The sequence below is a fragment of the Cavia porcellus genome, unplaced genomic scaffold, assembly GCF_034190915.1.
Source record: "Cavia porcellus strain 051 isolate PalLab524CR breed Dunkin Hartley unplaced genomic scaffold, mCavPor4.1 scaffold_25, whole genome shotgun sequence".
NCBI lineage: Eukaryota > Metazoa > Chordata > Mammalia > Rodentia > Caviidae > Cavia > Cavia porcellus.
The window spans coordinates 19,781,261-19,800,125 of record NW_026947508.1 but is presented as its reverse complement, the minus strand read 5'-3'; the positions used below and the strand labels follow the sequence as shown (position 1 = coordinate 19,800,125).

At 48.7% G+C, this 18,865-nt stretch overlaps 2 protein-coding genes across 3 annotated transcripts in view; one reads left to right on the top strand and one right to left on the bottom strand.

Moving 5' to 3' along the window:
* The window catches only part of Znf593os (ZNF593 opposite strand), a 38,875-nt gene that overhangs the window by 16,535 nt on the left and 3,475 nt on the right, over nucleotides 1–18,865 (top strand). Inside the window, exon 2 of the mRNA XM_063235812.1 lies at nucleotides 12,335–12,523. Coding sequence (XP_063091882.1) covers nucleotides 12,486–12,523 — 38 coding nt within the window. The 5' untranslated portion in view covers nucleotides 12,335–12,485. The remainder of the gene's footprint in view (nucleotides 1–12,334; nucleotides 12,524–18,865) is intronic.
* Cnksr1 (connector enhancer of kinase suppressor of Ras 1) lies at nucleotides 756–11,188 on the bottom strand. 2 transcript variants are annotated; one of them, XM_003471113.5, is made up of 21 exons: nucleotides 10,991–11,188; nucleotides 8,749–8,906; nucleotides 8,460–8,641; nucleotides 7,828–7,912; nucleotides 7,378–7,419; nucleotides 7,190–7,294; nucleotides 5,912–5,971; nucleotides 5,769–5,837; nucleotides 5,308–5,409; nucleotides 5,165–5,226; nucleotides 5,016–5,089; nucleotides 4,792–4,898; nucleotides 4,684–4,714; nucleotides 4,120–4,292; nucleotides 2,826–2,899; nucleotides 2,592–2,663; nucleotides 2,233–2,306; nucleotides 2,084–2,145; nucleotides 1,889–1,988; nucleotides 1,627–1,808; nucleotides 756–1,357 (listed from the first exon to the last, which is right to left on the bottom strand). In XM_003471113.5, exons 1-21 carry the CDS (start codon nucleotides 11,142–11,144, stop codon nucleotides 1,088–1,090), a joined length of 2,238 nt encoding a protein of 745 aa, XP_003471161.2. In that variant the 5' UTR covers nucleotides 11,145–11,188; the 3' UTR covers nucleotides 756–1,087. The 2 variants fall into 2 exon arrangements, with proteins under 2 accessions (XP_003471161.2, XP_063091872.1); XM_063235802.1 differs by having other exon boundaries at nucleotides 1,123–1,357; nucleotides 1,638–1,808.

Sequence of the window (18,865 nt, the reverse complement as noted above, 5' to 3'; positions counted from 1 at the left end):
GCCACCTACCAGGATGTGTCTGTCCTTTGCTGCTACCAGGTTATTGCTGCTTTCTCCTTTCCCTTCGCTCAAAGCAAATTTGCTCAGGGCAGTTTTGGCCCCACAGAGGTAGTTGTGACCTCCAGCCTTCCTCATTCTATCAAGGCTAGCCAGCCAGAGGAAAGCCTTCCCACTGCCCCCTCTGTCACCTGCAGAGCGAGCCAGGGACACCTGCCAGCAAGGGGCTGCCAGGCCAGCCAAGTAGGGCTCAGAGCCAGAGGTTGATAGAGTAGGCCAGGTGTCCTGTGTGGCGCGGATGGAGTCAGGGGATGTGGTCCTACTCTGGGTATAGAAGCTGGAGGTAAGGCTGAGCTGAGGAGAGATACTCTGAGAGCACCTTTCTTCCCCATGGGAGCTCCCACTTGCATCCTCCCATCTTTCATCTACCTGTTCTCCCACATATCTCGGGGCTGCACCCCGTGTCCTTGTTTCTTCATCTGCCAAATCAAAGTTTCTCACTTGTTCTTGCTGGTGATAGGTCAGGGGAGCACCTCTGGCCTCCCAGGGCTGGGAGAGGTGGATGTGACTTAGGAGCCTTCCTTAGCTGTGGACCAAGCCCTTTACCGTGGCAGGAAGGAGCTTCAGGTGCTGCCATGGGTGTGCAGAGGGTTTGTCACCCACATTGGGGCTGCGAGCATTCACCCCAGCCCTACAGCCATTCCTTCCAGTCCTCTCTGGGACACAAGGTCCTGGTTCTAAAGTAGAGGCACACAAGATTCACTTCAGAGAAATCACTTTATTCACTGGAAAAGTGTATCTCATGTAAAATAAACACCTGCCCAGAACCAATTTGAGGAGATGAGCAGTGCTGAGAGATGGTAGAGGTCAGGTTGTGTCCCTCAGATTTGAGGACAGAGGCTTCTCAGGAAGGAGGGTGGCAGAAGCTCACTTTACCCCGCTGCAGGGGAGACAGGAGCAGAAATGGCATTGGCACTATTTCCAGCCCTGAACAGAACCTAGGGACAGGCTGCCCTAGGTAGGTGTATCAGAGGCTGGGGATGAGGTGGCCCTTGGGGTCAGGGGTTAGGAGCTAGGGTACTGGCCAGGGTCAGAAGTCAGGAGGCTGGAAGTTGTTCTCTGGGGTCAAGGGGCAAAGATGGGAGGGCTCCTCAGGGTCAGAGGGCAGGGGCTGGGGGGACTGTTCTCTGGAGCCAGAGGTCAGGGCTTGGGAGCTGTCGTCAGCATGTGCCGCTCTGCACACCCCCAGGCACTCTTCGTACAGCTCCTGGTTCTGCTCTTTCCACCTACGAAACTTCTCTGCTGTCAGTTCAGGGTCATCCAGCACTTCGTCCAGGGCCTGCAACTCCTGCATCTTTGCCTGCAAGGGGCACAGGAGGTAAGAAGCTATGATCACCCAAGGAGGGGGCACAGCCCCAGCGCTGAGCTAATTCCAGAGTCCTGGGGCTAGAACCCAACACCTGGCCAGCCTGGCACAAAGAGAACCTAGCTGCGCACTGAGCCCAGACTGGAGCCTGGAATCCACAGCTGAGCCTGTGATCTGGAACTCAGGGCAGAGCCTAGAGCCAGTAACTACAGCCTAGAGCCAGTCCCTCACCACACCCGGTCGTCCCTCACCACCCAGCTGACCTTGAGCGTACTCTGTAATGCCCGCACACGGTGCACTCGCTCATTGAGGTGGGGATCTTGATTGCGCCGCATGAAAGAGCTCCGCCACTGTTCCTGGGTCAGGGGCTGTGGCCGGCCCAGGAGGGACACACCACCCTGCCTCAGCCCCTGAACCATTCCTTCCAGTGCTCCCTCACTGCTGTCTGTGGGGACAGGGAGCAGGATGAGGCTGTGCCCATCACAGCCCCCAGTCCGGTGCCCCCTCTCAGCTCAAGTGCAGCACCTGCTAGGGTAGCCAAGGAGGTCCTTGGGCTGCGCTGCGTTGGGGAGGCTGCAGGCGATGTGTCTCCATGAGGTGAACTCCAAGTCTGCGCTGGGCTGGGCTGAGAGTGGGGAGAAGGAGAGGAGGGCACCAATCTGAACCCCTTGTCCATCTACTCACCCCCACCCTCCTATCGCAGAGCGGTCCCCTACTCACTGAGGCTGAGCGGGACCCAGTTTCCTCATCGTGGTCTTCTGCTTCGGTTTCACTGTAGCAGTCTGGGGTGCAGAAGAGCAGTTGGGGCTCTAATGAGAGCAGAGGCTCTGAGACCCAATCTCCTCTTCCCACTCCTGTGAGAAACCTACCTTCCTCTTGAGCTGAGGGAGTCCGGCCTGGAGACTGGTACTTAGAAATGCAGGTGATGAGGTGGCGTACCCACCTGTGAAGGCATGGACAGGGGCTCATACATGGTAGGCAAACACTCTGACATTATGCTGTATCCCCAGTCCTTTTCATCTTTTGACACAGAGACTCTCTAAATTGCCCAGGCTGGGACTTAAATTTGAGATCCTCCTGCCTCAGCCTCCTCAGTAGCTAGGATTATAGGGATGTACCACCATGCTCAGCTGAACTTCTTTTTCATCAGAGGCCTAGAATTTGATCCTAGCCCCCCACCCCTCAGAGGCTGGGAACTTTGTGGGAGTAAGGTAGGAGTGGTACTTACATGCTCAGATCAGAGAGGGTATCAGCCGCAAAGACAAAGGGTTTGTACACATCATGCGTGAGCTGGAACACACTGCCAAGGAGCAGAAGGGAATCACTCAGTCTCTTCCAAGCTGTGCCCATTCAGAGCCCAGAGCCCTGGCTGGACCAGGAATCCTGCTGCCTGCCACACACCCACCCCAGCCACCACTCTTTTTTGCCCCACTCCCCATCCCATCATACCCCAGGACTTAACTATTTTTTCTTCTGATCATGTGCACTTTCCAGACTATAGTTGGAGATATTGATGAGCCCCTGGGCCTTTTCATCCTGGGGGAGGGTGGAAAATCATAGCTTAGAGGCTGGGTACTCCCAGGACCTTGTCAGCTCCTTAGTTAACTCTCTGGGTCTCAAGGGAAGTAGAAAGGAAAAGGGGCTTGGAGGATTGTAACTTTCTGTTTCTGAGGCTTTATGACAGGAGGCACCTCTGAGCCAGGAAAGGGAAACAAAGACATCCCGAGAAGCAGCCCATGGCTGGGGATGCCTGCCCAGCATGTACTAGGCCCTGGGTTCAATACCTAGCAAAGGAAGGAAGAGTGGAAAGAAGGAGAGGTAGGGGGAAGAAGGAAAGGCCAAGGGAGAGAGGGAGGGCTAGCCAAGAAGGCCAAGAAAGGGAACCTGCTTATGTATTTGTTCCTTTTTCTTTGTTTCATACCAGGGAGCGAACTCATAACCTCACGCTTGCAAGCCAGGCACTTCTGCTAAGCTTAACCCCCGGCCCCTGCATTTGTTCCTTTGTAGAGACCCATGAAGCTGTTCAGGCCAATGAGGTAATACCATCTAGGTATTGCTTTCTCAGAGAAGCTCCTAGACCCCCATATCTGGACGGGACTCCTCTACTGGGCTCACACACATTTCTTAAGCTTTTCCTTTCCCTTAACATGTGTCCTCCACATTGTCCTTGAGAATGTATTCATCCCTCTCCCCTGCCAGCCTCTAAGCTCTGGAGGGACACAAACTGTCCAAATATTTCCTGTGTCCTCAGGGTCCAGTTCAGGGCTGGGTTTATGTTGAATGAAAAAATGATCAATTGACTCATTACCAGGGTGGACAGAATATCAGAAGGAGGACAGATGAATAGAATAAAGGTGGCTTTTTCTATATTTTCTGTGATACCTTCTCCAAACTTCTTTTTTCAGGGGTACTAGGAACTCAAACCTTATATATACGTAACACACACTGTATTGCTGAACTCTGACTTCAGCCCCTCCAAATTTGTTTGTTTTGTTTTGACATTGTCCAGAGTGTCACTTGCGATCCTCCTGCCTAAGCCTCTTCAGTATTGGAATTGCAGCCATGCACCATTATGCCCAACTCGCCCCAAACATCTTTTACACACATAGGAACACATCCTCATGAACAGATGAGAACACTGAGGCCTTGGAAGGTCTGGGGCCCACCACTGGGAGTAGAAGGTGGAGAAGAGACAAGAATCAAATCTCTGAAGCAAATCACTTGCTACCTATGTGAGTGTGTGTGGGGGGTCTCACCTGGGGCTGGCGGTACCAGTATAGCATGTGTCCCTTGAGCACGAACCAGCAGCGGCGCCAGCGTGGACCCATGAAGCCTCCGGGTGTCTTTCGCAGCAGGAGCCAGCCATCACAGTCTGGCCGGCCCAGCTCACGGCACGACACCCGCCGGCGGCTCAGCTTTGTGGCCACGCCTGCAGGAGCACAGAGCAGCTGGGGTAGTGAAAAACGGCAAAGCAGACCTGCTCCCCAGACCTCCTAAGCATCACTAGAGATGTCTGAAGCCACATTCTGGGCTCAGAATGTCACCCATGTCATCTCTGAGGTAGGGAGAACTGTTTCAGACATGAGTCAAATGAACATCAGGGGACCAGGTGTTTGGTCAAAATCACAGAGCTGATAAAAGGCCCTGGTTATACCCCCCACCCCCCCACTGTTAAATTTGACTGGCTTAAAAAAAAAAAAAAAAAAGGCCCTGGTTGGCACCATGATCTGCCTGACCCACATCAGCGGCATCTTCCCAACACAAAGATTTCTGAGAAGTTGTCAAATAAGGGGATCTCCACCTGCTCAGGGCACTCATACCTTTGGATTTCTTCCGACCAACAGGTGGGTGCTGAAAGGAACAGGCAGGGGTTAGAGAAGGTTTAGATCCAGAGCTCACGCTGCTCCTTGCTGATCCCCTGAGCTTACCTCGTCAAGGCGTCCTGGCGACCCGGGAGTCTCCGCTATTCCTGTTGGGAATGTGGCTGGAGATGCAGAGGTGATGGGCAGGGGCTCAGGGTCAAAGGAGGTAGAGTCTGTCAAGAGCAGTGAGGGGAAGGTCTATGAAGCCTATCCCAGGCCTGGGAATCAGAGCCAGCTGCTCAGGTGCCTTGCTGGGGAGAATCTGCTCTCTGCTGGGGCTTTGACACTACCTGTCCAAGCAGGGCTGGGAGCAGAATATGGGTCTGAAGTTGGATCAAAGGCAAAGACTTCTTCAGATGGGACCCTGTGAAAAGCCCACAGAGATGAGATGAGCTCATGGTCCCCTCCACTAAGGAACCCCCAAAATAGAGTGTGTTACCTGGGAGGCAGGGGGGTAACAGCAAGTGACTGGTTTCTCAGGTGAGGGGAATCCAGGGGCGTCTGGGAAAGCATTAGAATCAAGACTATGGAGCTGACCAGCGGAGTCTGAAAGCAGGTAGGGGTGGGATGGGGGCTGGTTACCTGTGGGGGGGTCTCTGGCACTGGGATCTTCTTCAGCACTAAGCTGACCCCAGCAGGCTTCCGCAGCAGCTCCTTTACCACGTTTTCATGGGGCCAGCCCACCTGGGGGACAAGGGCAGGGGATGGGGCAGAAACACCGGGCTGGCATCAAGCTGGCCAGGAGGCTTTGAAGCAACCCAGCAACACTTGCCCTTGCACTTGGAACTCTCCCGGAGCATTGTCCTGTTGCTTTACCTACACTGCCTCCAGGGAGCCTCCATAAGCCCCTTTGTCTCGGCTCTGCCGAGGAAGCTGAGCAGGCCTTGCGATGTGTAGCCGGCAAGGGTATGAAACTCTCACCTGGAGATCAGTTCTGAACATCCTGGCAGGCAGTGTCCACAATCCTACTTTTGCTTAAGGGGCAGCACCCTGGGCTGCTCTCTCCACCCACAAGCCCAGGGCTCCACTCAGGTCTCACTCACCACCACCTGCTCATTGATCTGGACAACCTCATCTCCAGGTAGGATGTGCAGCTGGGAGTTGGTAGGTACCTGGTATGGAGGGAAGAGGAGACTCAGAAAGTGGGCTCTAAGGGTGTGTGGCTGAGGAGGGTGTGGGCTCTCACCTGGGAGCCCACGCAGGACACAAAGTGCAGGCAGTTGCTGGTGGTTTGGATTTGCAGGCCCTGCAGAAGCAGAAGTAGAGATTGCAGTCACTGAAGGATTTGGGGCAGCAGGGCAACTGGGCCCCAAGACTACAGTGGGTAGAAACAGGGGTGGGGATAGAGCTGGCCCCAGGTTGGCACTGCCCCAACTTGCTGCATGACTTTGGGTTTGCCACACCTGTCTGGGCCTCTGCTTCCTTCTCTGAAAAGGCCAGAGGGAAGCCAGGATCACTGATTTCTAAGATACCAGGTTCACAGACTTTCCTGAATGGAGAAGGACAGGGCAGGATGGGGCAAGGCTTGGGGCTCTGGATTCCCTAGCTCGTCAAGATTAAAGCAATAAAGTTCATATTTTTCCTCTTCCTCCTAACCTGACCTTGAGACCCTGCTAGGCCTATGTCACAAGGTTGGAATGTGCAACCTGAGACCATACTGGCATAGCCCCTCAGGACCAGGGAAAGTGCTACAGGTAGGTTCTCTGGGTTTCTTGTTTTTTGTAACTGGGAGTTGAAGCTAGAACTTTGTGCATGATGGGCAGACAGTTTACCACTGAGCTATGCCCCCAGTTATTTTAAAAGTTTTCTGTTTGCTTTGCTTTTACAATGTAGTCCGTAGCAACAGACCATGTAGGGCCTTGAACTCACTATGTCTCCTTGGCTGGCCTCGAACTTGGGATCCTCCTGCCTCGGCTGCCCAAGTGCTAGGATTATGAACTACTACTACTACTTCCGGCAAAATGTGACATGAGTCCTTAAGTTTTCAAATTTTTTGAGCTGTCTCACTACATTGCCCAGGTTGGCTTTGAATTTGTGCTCCTCTTGCCTCAGCCTCCTGAGAAACTAGGATTATAGGTATGCACTACCATAGCCAGCTGGACCTCCTTCTTAACACCTATGCACAATAGGCTTCCAGCTAGCAGTAAAGGATGTTGGAGACCCTAGACCAGTGATGGCAAACGTTTTAGTGACTGAGTGCCCAAACTGCAACCCAAACCCACTGATTTACTGCAACATTCCAATACTGAAATTAAACCTGAACACTGAGGTTTTAGTTTAGAAAAAACAACTGTTATCCAATGCTCAACTGGCAGGGCAAACTGGCTCGTGTGCTGACAGAAAGGGCTCTGTATCTTTGCGGCAGCATGCATGCCGTTGGTTTGCCACCACTGCCCTAGACCATATTCCAGGGCCCAGACAAGGCTGCCAAGGGGTCAGAAGGGAGGTGCAGATCAGGGCTCACCGAAGGATCGTCCAGCTGCACCTGCTCTAGCACAGCCCTCTGTTCCAGCAGCTCCTCTGGGGTGCAGCTCAGGATGTTGTGACAGATTCCAGACACGTGGCTGCACTGGGGGAGGGGCAGGCTGTATGGCTAAGCCTGATTCCACTCCCACCTTTCCCCCACCCCACTCTCCCTCTGCCCCCACTCACGATCCTCAGGACTTTGCTCTCCTTCTCAGCCTTTGGACAGTCCTGGAAGTAGAGTGAAAAGCAGGAGTCTCTCCTAAGTAAGGGTGGAGAGGCCTGCCTTTTCCTAAGAGCTTGTGAAGGATCCCCTCTTTCCCTTCGAGCTTCACTAAGGGGCATCAGAGCTTCAACCTTAAGTTCTCATTCCCCCAACACCAGGCCCCTAGTCACCACACATGCGTGCCCTCCCCCTTCACCCCCTTCCAAGCTGGCAAATTTCCTGAGCTCCTCTGCCAGGGAGGCAAACCCTGCGGCCCCCTCGCCCCATACCAGCAGCAGGGCCTCTGCTCCTCCTGCGCTCACTCCCTTGCCCCGGTCCTCGCACCTGACCCTGCCCTGATTCACAGGTTATAAAAAGCTCCTGCCTGGTTTGGCCTCCTAGGCATGGGCCGAGCCTGGCCCTCATCCTCCTACCTCTTGCAAAGCCTGGCTCAGCTCCCCACACAATGCCCCGATCTCCTGGCAGGCTGAGAAGTCGTTTAACTGGGAGAAGAGGAACCTGGCAGGGGAAGCATGGCACAGTGGTTCAGGGACTGCAGTGTAGCACTCTGAGCCCAATTCTGACCTGAGATATGGGGACAAGGTTTGCCATGATGGGTTTTCCTTTGGAGCAAAGGAGATCACAACACATCTAAGAGTTTGGCACGGGACTTGGTTTTTCATGATCCTGCTATATGTAGGCCCTGGTTTAGGCAATGGGAGACAGATGTTGAACAGCAATCATATCAATAATTTAATTTCACCTGTCATGAGTGTTGTGACATGTAGAGCTCTGACAATGGATAACAGGGGAGGATTCCCTGAGGAGATGATATTTAAAGTGGGACCTACAGGACAAGTGGCAGGGAAGGTCTTTAATAGCTATCAACAAGACTGTTGTGATTACAAACCCAAGACAGATGGGGACCCAGGTGGCCCTGTAGACAGAATGATTCTTTCACCTGCTCTGCCAAATCTCAGCAAGAGCCAAGCATTGTTTTCCTCCCAGGCCCTGGAGGAGGCCAAGAGGATAAGGGTCCACTCACTAGTCACCCCAACCCAGGTACCTGTTGAGCCAGAAGAGGAGAGCACGGGCCTCACGCACCAGCTTCACAGCCGCACTGAGGACTTCGGCAGGGGTCTCAGCAGAACCCTCCAGGCGTGCTTGGAATAAGCTCTGGAAGGTCTGGGTCCTCTCCAACAGGGCCTCTGCCAGGCTCTGCAGGTTCTCTGTTTGTAGCCCAGTGCTCTGTGGCAGAATGGGACAGGTCAACTCTCTGGCAGCAGCCAGCCTCCTTGGGGGACACTCACCCAGGTTGATGGATGCTGCCGCCAATGTGGCCAGTGCTCACTCACCAGGGCCCGGAGCTGTTCCACCCCATCCAGAATGAGCTCCTGGTGGCCTACAGGCCACACTGTCAGAGCCTCCAGGCCTCGGGGGCACAGCTGGAGCAAGTACTTGCCAGGCAGCTCCCAGTCCTCAAAGGGATAGTCCTGCAGGGAATCGTCCAGGCCTGGAGGGACCGCAGGGGTCAGTGTGAATGCGTGTGCGGGTGTCATGGCTTTTCAAGCCACATCTTTATTCTAGCAGAGCCCTTTTCCCTTCCTCTGTGGGTTGAAGACCACACAGAGTAGTGGCTCTTGGTCCTCGGAGCAGCAGTGACAGCGACCTCACTGGGAAAGTTGTTAGAAGGGCAGAATTTCCAGCCTTTGCCCCACAACTGCTGAAGCAGATGCTATTCAGGGGTGGGGCCTGGCAGTTTGTGTTTTAACAATCCTGCAGGTGACTCTGATGTTCCCTTAAATCTGGGAACTAGGGAAATAGAGGTAACTGCAGGGCTTTTGGAGTCAGGCAGACCTGAGAGCTAGTACTAGAGCAAGTCACGTAATTGCTCTGTGCCTCAGTTTCTTTACCCGTATGAGAACAATAAAAGAATTACATGTTCTATGTTTGGGCGTATGGTAGGCAGGTAATAAGTAAAAGCCACTGTATTGTTACTGTGAACTGTACCATGACCTACACGGCTCTGCATGATTGGACCCCCACCCCACCCCCAGGGCCTTTCTGGTGTCCCAGAACAGCCCCTCCAGCTCCACACTCCAGAGCCAGAGCACCAACCCCTTTCGGCCCTGGAACACTTTTGCCTCAGGTTCCCTGCAATTCTGTTCCTTCTGTCTGGACTGATAGTCTAGCTCCTTCACTCCTTGGGTTGAATTGGGGACCCCTTGCTGATGTTCCCACTGTCCCCTGAGCCTCCACGCACTCTGGCACTTGACCAGTCTCTCCTGCTTTATCCCAGTCCCTTAAAAGATCAGGTCTTAAATAACCATTTGTCTCTAGCCTTCAGCCTGTGCCAGGCACAAGGCAGACTTCCAAATATAAGAAAAATAATCTACTGAGTGCTTACTTGTGCTGGGTCAAGTTTTTTGTTTTTGTTTTTCTCCTTGCAATACTGGGGATTGAACCCAAAGGACTTCAAATGGGGTACATCCTCTGGCCTTTTCATTTTTATTTATTTATTTACATTTATTTTGAGATAGGGTCTCATCAAGGTGCTAAACTGCCTAGGCTGCACTCAAACTTTTGTCTCCTGCCTCAGCCTTTTAGACTGCCGAGATTACAGGTGTGTGGTACCATGCATGGCAGATTTTAAGGGTTTTTCACATATTGACACGTGATCTTTGCTGTATTTCTGGTACATGATGACTACTCTCACCACCATTAAACTAATGGGAAAACCGACTGGAATGGAGAGGTGGTAGCTTATGAGCTCTTAGAAAGAATTCTTCCCATTCCAAAGCAGGCTTTGTTGCTGGGGAGTGTGTGTGTGTGTGTGTGTGTGTGTGTGTGTGATCAACTGCTCCCTCATTCCCTGGGGTACTAAGAGCACAGGATTGGGAATTCCTAACTGTGTTGTTCCCTGGCTCTTGGCTCTTGAGGAGCTTCCTTCCTAAGTTCAGTATGTGGCTGCATGTTTCCCAGTGGACCCCAACACATCCGAGCCACAGAAACTGAGGCCTGTGGTCACAAAGTTAGTGTCTGCAGTTTATGTCTCCTGGCTGTTTCGGCTCTCTGGCCCTAGGAACGCCTCTCCCTGGGGCTGTGTCACCCCCTTCAGTCTGGCTGAGGCTTCTGCTTCTCTCACAGGCAGCTCAGAATGGGAAAAGGTGAAAACGACACCAGAGCTGGCCCTGTTCCAAGCCCGAGCAAATCAGTTTCAGGCTCTGTGTAGTTTCAGTTCTGAAAAGAGGCTTAACAGGCGCTGGGTCCTGGGGCACCGGCAAGATGAAGGAGATAAAGGAGGTGTGGGAGGGAAAGCACTGCCTTCCGTTTTCACTGACTGGCTCATCTTCAGCACCCTGTGGCCTCTTAGGATGTGGGGTGATGGGGGACCCCAGGGCCTCCCTCCTGGGTCACTGGGCTGTCTGGGTGTCACGGTACCTATCTGCCCAGTACAGTATCTGGTACATGGCAGACGCCCTGTAAATATTTGGTGACTAACAGACTCCTCAGACTCTTTTGTTTTCCTCTCCCGAGCTTCTGCCGCGGGACACCACACAGGCTCCCTTCATGTCACCTCTGCCCTACCCCACGTACCTCTCAGCCAGGCTGCCACCTTCCCTGGGGTCCAGGTCTCTACAGGGTCCATGACGAGCTCCGAGCTCCGTCTCCAGCGTCCAGCCGACGCAGGAATTTCCGCTCCCAGAGCCCGGGTCCGGGGCGGGGCAGGGCCGGGGCGTGGCCGCCACATACCTGGGCCTGGTAGTCGCCCAGGTGAGGCACTGCCACAGCCATTGGCCCACCACCTGCCCACCCTCTGCCCCGCCCTCAGACCTCTTAATAAGACTTTGGCAGCTGGGCACCCAGCCAGACAGGCAGCGCCATGGAGTGTGACTCTGACGATCTCAGAGGTGGCCTGAGATTCCGCCCCAAACTGGCCTCATAGCCCAGAGGGGCTCCTGACACTGGGGCTCCCCCAAAAGGGACCACAAGGTAAGTGGTAAGCACAGCGGCAAAGCACAGGCCAAGCGGGGGCTAAGGGTCAGGCCCATGATAGCTCTTGTTGGCAGTGCAACCCGGGTCGGACCCCAGCCTCTGTGCCTCTGCCCCAAGTCTGTAAAAGACATAAAGACCCTACTTTTGAGGGCATTTGCAGAGTATGTGAGTGAATGGCTCTAAAACCTTTACAACTGGGAGCTTTAGCCCTTTTATTTCACACTTCGGTAGCCTGTTGAGGATTATGGACCCTTTTCCAGAGTAACACTAATTTTTAAAATTTATGTATTTTTTGAGATGAGATTTTTGCTACATTGCCTTGGCTTGTCTCAGATTCCCTAGCTCAAGTGATCCTTCCATGTCAGCCTCCCAGGTAGGTGGGACTACAAGTACAACACCGCCCTACTAGAATAACACTTTCTTCTACCACCACCACCTCCCCCTTCTCCTCCTCCTCCTCTTCTTTTTGAGACAGGGTCTCATGTGCAGTTCAGGCTGGCCTTGAGCTCATTTTGTAGCTCAGGCTGGTCTTGAACTCACAATGATCCTCCTGCCTCAGCCTCCCAAGTGCTGGGATTACAGGCTAGAACACTTTTTAAAAGGGGCATCATGGTGGGTAAAAGATGCCCTGACCACACTTTTCTAATGAAAATATGTACTTTAGCATAAAGATAGCCTAGTAACTGCACTGGGAGAATACAGGCTGCCATCTTTGGGTTCAACTACTTGTTTGATGAAGGGCAAGGTGTACGCACATGCATCGAAGTGTGACTGGGTTTTACCCATGTTACATTTTTGTGTATTTATTATTATTGTGTGTGTGTGTGTGTGTGGTGCCGGAGACCAAACCCAGGGTCTTGTGCATGTAAGGAAAAGCTCTACCACTGAGCCACATCTCCAGCCCTATAATTTGTCTTATTGTTTTCTTTTGATTTTTTCATGTAGGATTAGCCTGTTCAGCTCAACATCACATGAAAATCCACTACGACAACTTTGAGAGGAGGTTGAAACTTATCAGGTGACTTAGCTACCAATGTGGACTTGGATCATGTAAGTCAAAGAAGTTAACAAGATAGGACAGACAGAGAAGTAGAGAATGAAGACCTTGATTTGGATGAAGAGAAAAACAGTAATGTAAATAAATTTTTTTTTTTTTGGTACTAGGGATCGAACTCATGACTTTGTACTTACCAAGCAAGTGCTTGAACCACTGAGCTAAATCCCCAGCCCTATATTTAAGTAGTCAAAATGCTACAAAATAGTCATGTATACCTGAACAATCCAACATTAGGACTAGGTTGGAAAATTTTATTAGGTTCTTGCCAGGAATGCCAACACTGCAATTCAATGCTGGAAACTGCCTGTAACAGATGATATGCTCCAAGATGTTTTGAAATACACTAATAATAAAATAGAAGTAAAACATTTTATAAGCATCAATAGTAATACTCAAAAATATATCATGGTACCTCATTATCTGAAGCCTTCATCAGCAGGACTTTATTATTCTAATTGTCAGAATCTAGAGGATTTATGGAGAAGTGATAGATGTGGTGTTGAGATTTTTAGAACAATACTGACATACAATAGATTTAGTTTCTTTCAAAACTGTCACTTTTTTTTAAAAATTGGTACCGGGAATCAAACTCCCGACTGCCTGCTTGCAAGGCAGGTTCTTATGCCGCTGAGCTAAATCCCTAACCCCATAACTGTCATGTTTCAATGACAAAAAGACCCACCAAGAAAGGAAAAGCAGTGATCTGGCTGCTAATTTTTCTGAAAATAGCAGATCACTTTTTGAAAGCTTGTTTTGAACTGTCAAGCAATTTATACAATGTCCAAATATATGACAACTGATGAACAACTTGCATCATTTCGTGGTTGTTGAAAGTTTCAGCAATATATGCCAAATAAACCTTCTAAATATAGTCTAAAAATATATGCCCTGGTAGATTCAAAGACATTTTAACTTTAATTTAGAAATTTATCCTAGAACTCCAATACCAGGTGTTTATTTGTGCAGTAATAAACCATATGGAGTTGTAAACAGACTCTTCCATCTATTCAAAAAGTAACCCAGTGTCACATTGGACAACTGGCTCACTAGTTACTCATTGATGTTACATGGGCTAAAAAAAAACACCAGTTGACCAGACAGGAACTATTCACAAGAATAAAATGGCGATTCCTTTAAAAATGCTGCAAGTTCAGAGAAATATATAGTACAATGTTTGGATTTCAGAAAGATACAACATATATAGCAAAGAAAAAGTAGTATCGATACAGTTAATATTATACCATAATGATAAGATTGTTGTTTTTTTAAGACAGGCTCTTGCTATGCTCGCTATACAGTTCACACCAGCCTTGAATTCACTTTGTAGCTGTGCTGGATTGACAACTGGTGGTCAACTTGTAATACCCAGTTGAACTCAATCAACATGGTGCTGGGTGTGGAAGGCCCAGTTGAGCAGGATACTGCCATGGGATCCAGACCCTCAGTTGGATTCTAAGGGTCCAACAGCATGAAAGAGAACTAGAGGGAAAGATGGTGTGCTGTTGATTCTCCTGGAAAAGCATGTCGTACTGGTTTCCTGATGTGAACTTGGCTGTTACCGGAGGAGCTCAGGGACTCAAAGGGGAGGAGGGCTGTGGTTCACTTGAGGGGAGCTCTGGTCCTTACTTTGAGCATTGCTTCCTGGCTCCACAAGGGAAGATGGTGTGCTGTTGGTTTTCCTGGAGAAGCTTGTAACATGGGCTTTCTTGATAAGAACTCAGCTGTTAACAGAGGAACTTGGGACCTAGCTGTTGCTAAGAATGGCTGTGGTTCTTTTGGGGGAAGCTCTAGTCCTTACCTCGAAGCTAACTTCCTTCCCTCAGCCTGCTGGCAGATTCTTCATCCCATTGGCATGACTTTCTAGCTTCCACCACAGACCTTTGGGCCTACCCAGTGCAGAGCCTTGATGCAGACTTGCATGGGATACTGTCATGGGCTCTAGGCCTCCTAACTCATGGAGGACACTGTTATGGGCAGTAGATTTCCAGTTAGACTCATGCAGTATACTGCCATGGGATCCAGACCCTCAGTTGGATTCTATGGGTCCCTAGTGTGTGGACAGATTTCCTGCACTCCTTTTTATTTGTCTCTCTGGATGACAGTTATAAAATAACCTTATAAATTATGTGTCTCTGTTATATCTTTTCCCTTGAAAACCCTGACTACAACAGTAGCCTAGGCTGGCTTTGACTCGAAGTGGCCCTCCTGCTTCATACTGATAAGATTGATTGTGAAGCCAGGCATGGTGGTGTATTCCTGTAATCCCAGCACTTGGAAGACTGAACCAGGAGGATCCTGTAAATTCAGTGTCAGCCTATGCTACATAGTGAGTTCAAGGCCAGCCTGGACTATATAGCAAGACGCTGTCTTCAAACAATCAAGATTGATAGTGAATCCACAACACAAATGAAGTCACAACAAAATGAAAACCAGAGTAATGTTGATCTGTTATGGAGCATCTATGATGTCACTTGAAACACAAAGCACTATCCATTGTTGATTTACTTGATCCTAAATCTGTCAAGCATAATTAGTTTCATAGTTTGCAAAGAAAATAACAAGCACAAAATATCACAGAGAAATCTTCTTGGAGAATTGGGACTGGAATTGATCAATTCCAGAGGAATGATGGTATGTATCTGCCCAAAACACTCACAAGGAATTCTGGAGCAGACCAGCGCATAGACAGGTGAAATCTCACAAGAACCACCTAAGAAAATAGGAAGACCATCAAGATGTCAAGTATGACCTACCAAACAAGACGGGAAAACAATACACCGGTGGTGTCAGTGCGAGACTTGTGTATGGAATATACTGCATCATGTGTGAAGACTGCTTAAGGTGTTACATTAGAAGCAAAGATTATTTCTGTGGTAGTTTTGTTTGCATTTCATTGTACTTCATAGAGGAATTTATTTCTGCTGTTGTAAATTTTACTTATTTTGAGACAAGATCTCACTGTGTAGTTTAGGCTGGCCTTAAGTTCACTATGTAACCCAGGCTGGCCTCAAACTCAGTGATCCTCCTGCGTTGCTTCCCAAGTGCTGGGATTATAGCCATGCGCTATCTCATATTTAGATCTTGTAAGCAAGTAAACAGTTGAAAATTTTGAAAGTGTTGTTTCTAAACACTCATTATGTATTAAAACTTTAATATTTTATTGATATTTTATCAAAGTACATATTATGTAATAAAATTCATAAAATTAAAAATTCATCAGTAGGGCTGCGGATTTAGCTCAGCAGCATAAGTGCCTGCCTTGCAACAGGCGGTACCAGTTCGATCCCTGATACCGATAAAAATGAAAAAGACCAAAAAAAAAAAAAATTCATCAGTAGAAACAATAAAAAATAAACTGGGCATTATATACCTCACATAATGTGCCTTTCAAAAATTTACAATGAAGGCTGAGGCAGGAGATCACCTAAACTAGTATCTCAAAAAAAGTCAACCTGCACTAGTGCCTCAAAAAAGACAAAAAAAGAAAGCCTAAAACAGAACACTTAGGATTACAAAAACAATTATTAACAAAAATTTAGGGCCAGGGATACAACTCAGTGGCACAGCGCCTGCCTGGCAAGTGTGAGGTCCTGAGTTCAATTTATAGTACAAAAAAAAAAAAAAAACAAACAAACATAACCCAAACATATAAAAGCTGGATGTGGTGGTGGCCCATACCTGTAATCTCAACACTTAGGAGGCGGAGGTAGGAGGATTGCAAATTCAAACCCAATCTGGGCAATTTAGTGACTTAGTAAGACCCTATCTCAAAATGACAAAAAATATCTGGGGATTTTGCTCCAGGATGAAGGCTCCTGGCTCAATCCCTAGGACCAGGAAAAAAAGAAAAAGAAAAGAAAAAAATTTTTGAGACTATCTTAGATTACATAGCAAAACCCTGAGTCAAAAAACCAGACCATGCTGGGCGTGGTGGTGCACGCCTCTAATCCCGGCACTCAGGAGCTTAAGTAGGAGGAGGACTGAGTGGAGCCCAGCCTGGGCTGCACAGTGAGCTCAAGGCCAGCCTGGACTGCAGAGAGATGTCTCAAAAAACCAAAACCAAAACCCACACAAACCAGAACAAACAAAGACATATAGAACACAAACTTGTGGGCCCAGGAATTTAGCTCAGCGGCATAAGCATTTACCTGACATGCATAAGACAAAACAAACAAAACAAAAAACACAAACTTGTGCTTTAGTGAAAGGTTTAATGCTAACCGACCCATTTTAGTGACATCAGCGCACTGCTGCTGAGCTTGAGTATACTAAGCTTCCAGGGAAGTCTCTGACTCATAGTTTTTCCCATATTGATCTGCAAACAGCTAGAGAAAGGGAAGCCTAGATCACTTGAGAACAAGCAGAACCATTATCTGGTCACTGAGCCTATAGGCACAGAGATACTGAGTCACAAGAGGTTCTGAAATGCAGCAGCATCTGGGTTGGTTCAGTGGTGGCTTCACAGCTGCCATGATTTTGAATGTTACGAACATAAACATTTCAGTACTTGCAATAATTACATTCAGTATGAAAATATCTATAATTGCTGTATATGTGTAATACTGGGACTTGAACTCTTGGGGATACCAAGCTACAAGTTATATCCCCAGCCTCACTGTTTTTTTTTTTTGGGTCTTTTTCATTTGTATCGGTACCAGGGATCGAACTCACGACAGCCTGCTTGCAAAGGCAGGCGCTTATGCTGCTGAGCTAAATCCCCAGCCCCCTCACTGTTTTTTTTTAAACAGGATCTTGAACTTGCAATCCTCCTGGTTCAGCCACCATAGCCGGGATTGCAGCCATGTGCCATCATGCCTGGCACTATCTGTGATTTCTATTGGCAACAAAGCCAAAGACAATGCTACTTTAACCAATACAGAAGGAAATGGTAGGTTTTATTTTTTTTAATTTTTTTAATTTTTTTGTACCCCAGATTGAACTCTCGACCTTGTGCTTGCCGGGCAGGCTCTTAAGCCACTGAAGTAAATCCCTGCGCCTCAGTGGTAGATTTTTGTTAGGGGTTACTGAAAAGATTTCTCCCATCTAAGTTTACTTATCCCCTGAATTTTGAACCCCAGATTAAGAGCCTTCATCTTAGAAAAATGTCTGGAATACATGAAGTATTCATCATTGTCATCATCATCACAGGCCAGTGGACTCCCAGATCTTTGGAATCAGATGAAACTAAGTTTCACACCCAATTGCAATGTGACCAAACCAACTTCCCTATCTCTCTCAGAACCCAGTTTTTCCTCTCAAAAAGGGTGACACCTAAACCACAGAGCTTCAGGACTTCTAAGTACTTTGAATCTATGATGTGGAGCTATTAGACCTGAGTTATTCCTTTAATTTTGGAGGGAGAGACTTGAGAGGCCTTCCCAGAAGCTGCCCCTCTGTGATACCTACTTCGGAATCTCTTCCAGTGTCTCAATACCGAACCTTTAAAGCCACTCACTATCTTACCTGTAACTGAGAGATTCACAGTCTCAACTTAATGGCCCCACAAATAGCTCACACATTGTATATGTGTTCACATTCACTGTCATCATTTAATAATTTCATATACAAATTTTGATCTCCAAGTCTGAGAGTGGTGGCACATATTTCTAATCCCAACATGTGGAAGGCTAAGGCAAAAGGATTGCAAGTTCAAGACTTCATGAGTTTAAGGTCAACTTGGGCTACATAGTGAGTTCAAGTCTGAAGTATACAAGAGCCTGTATTGAAAAAAAGAAAAAAAGAGAAAGGGAGAAATAAATCTCATTTCTGGAACTTTGGTCAGCTCTGATGACCCACCTCGCCCTCATGCTTGGCATCAAACAGCAAGCTGCTTCCTTCATATGAAATGGTAGATAGACTTCAAATCTCCAAGTCTCCTCACTTCTCTGGCTTTGTCTTTATACCCTGTACTGTCATCCTGCAACAATCCCTGCTGTGTTCTCCTATAACATTTTTGCATCTTCCTATAATAGCCTTCCTGGGACATTCTGAGGAAGCCATGTAAACTCTAATAGAGCCTTTTTACAATAGGGTTGTGGACACAGGTCTGTCTCCACCATCCTGATTTCATCAAATGCTTATCCTGAGCTGGCGCACGTGCAGACACGAAAACCCAAACTACCTGGCTCTAACAACTCCCCACCACCTACTCTCCTAGGACTGGCAGCCTAGCAACTCAACAGTGCCTTTACTCTGTGCCTCAGATCCTGAAAGGGCTAGGCAGTTAAAGGCAAAAAGGTTTTATGAACATAGAAGTTCTATGTATTTGCTGTAAAAATTTCAAAGCCCCCCCCCCAAAAAAAAGATGTAGCTAGAAACTGTGTGCGGATGATTTAGCTCAGTGGCACAAGCACCTATTTGGCACGTGTAAGGTAGTAAGTTCAATCCCCAGTATAAAAAAAAAAAAAAAAAAAAAAATA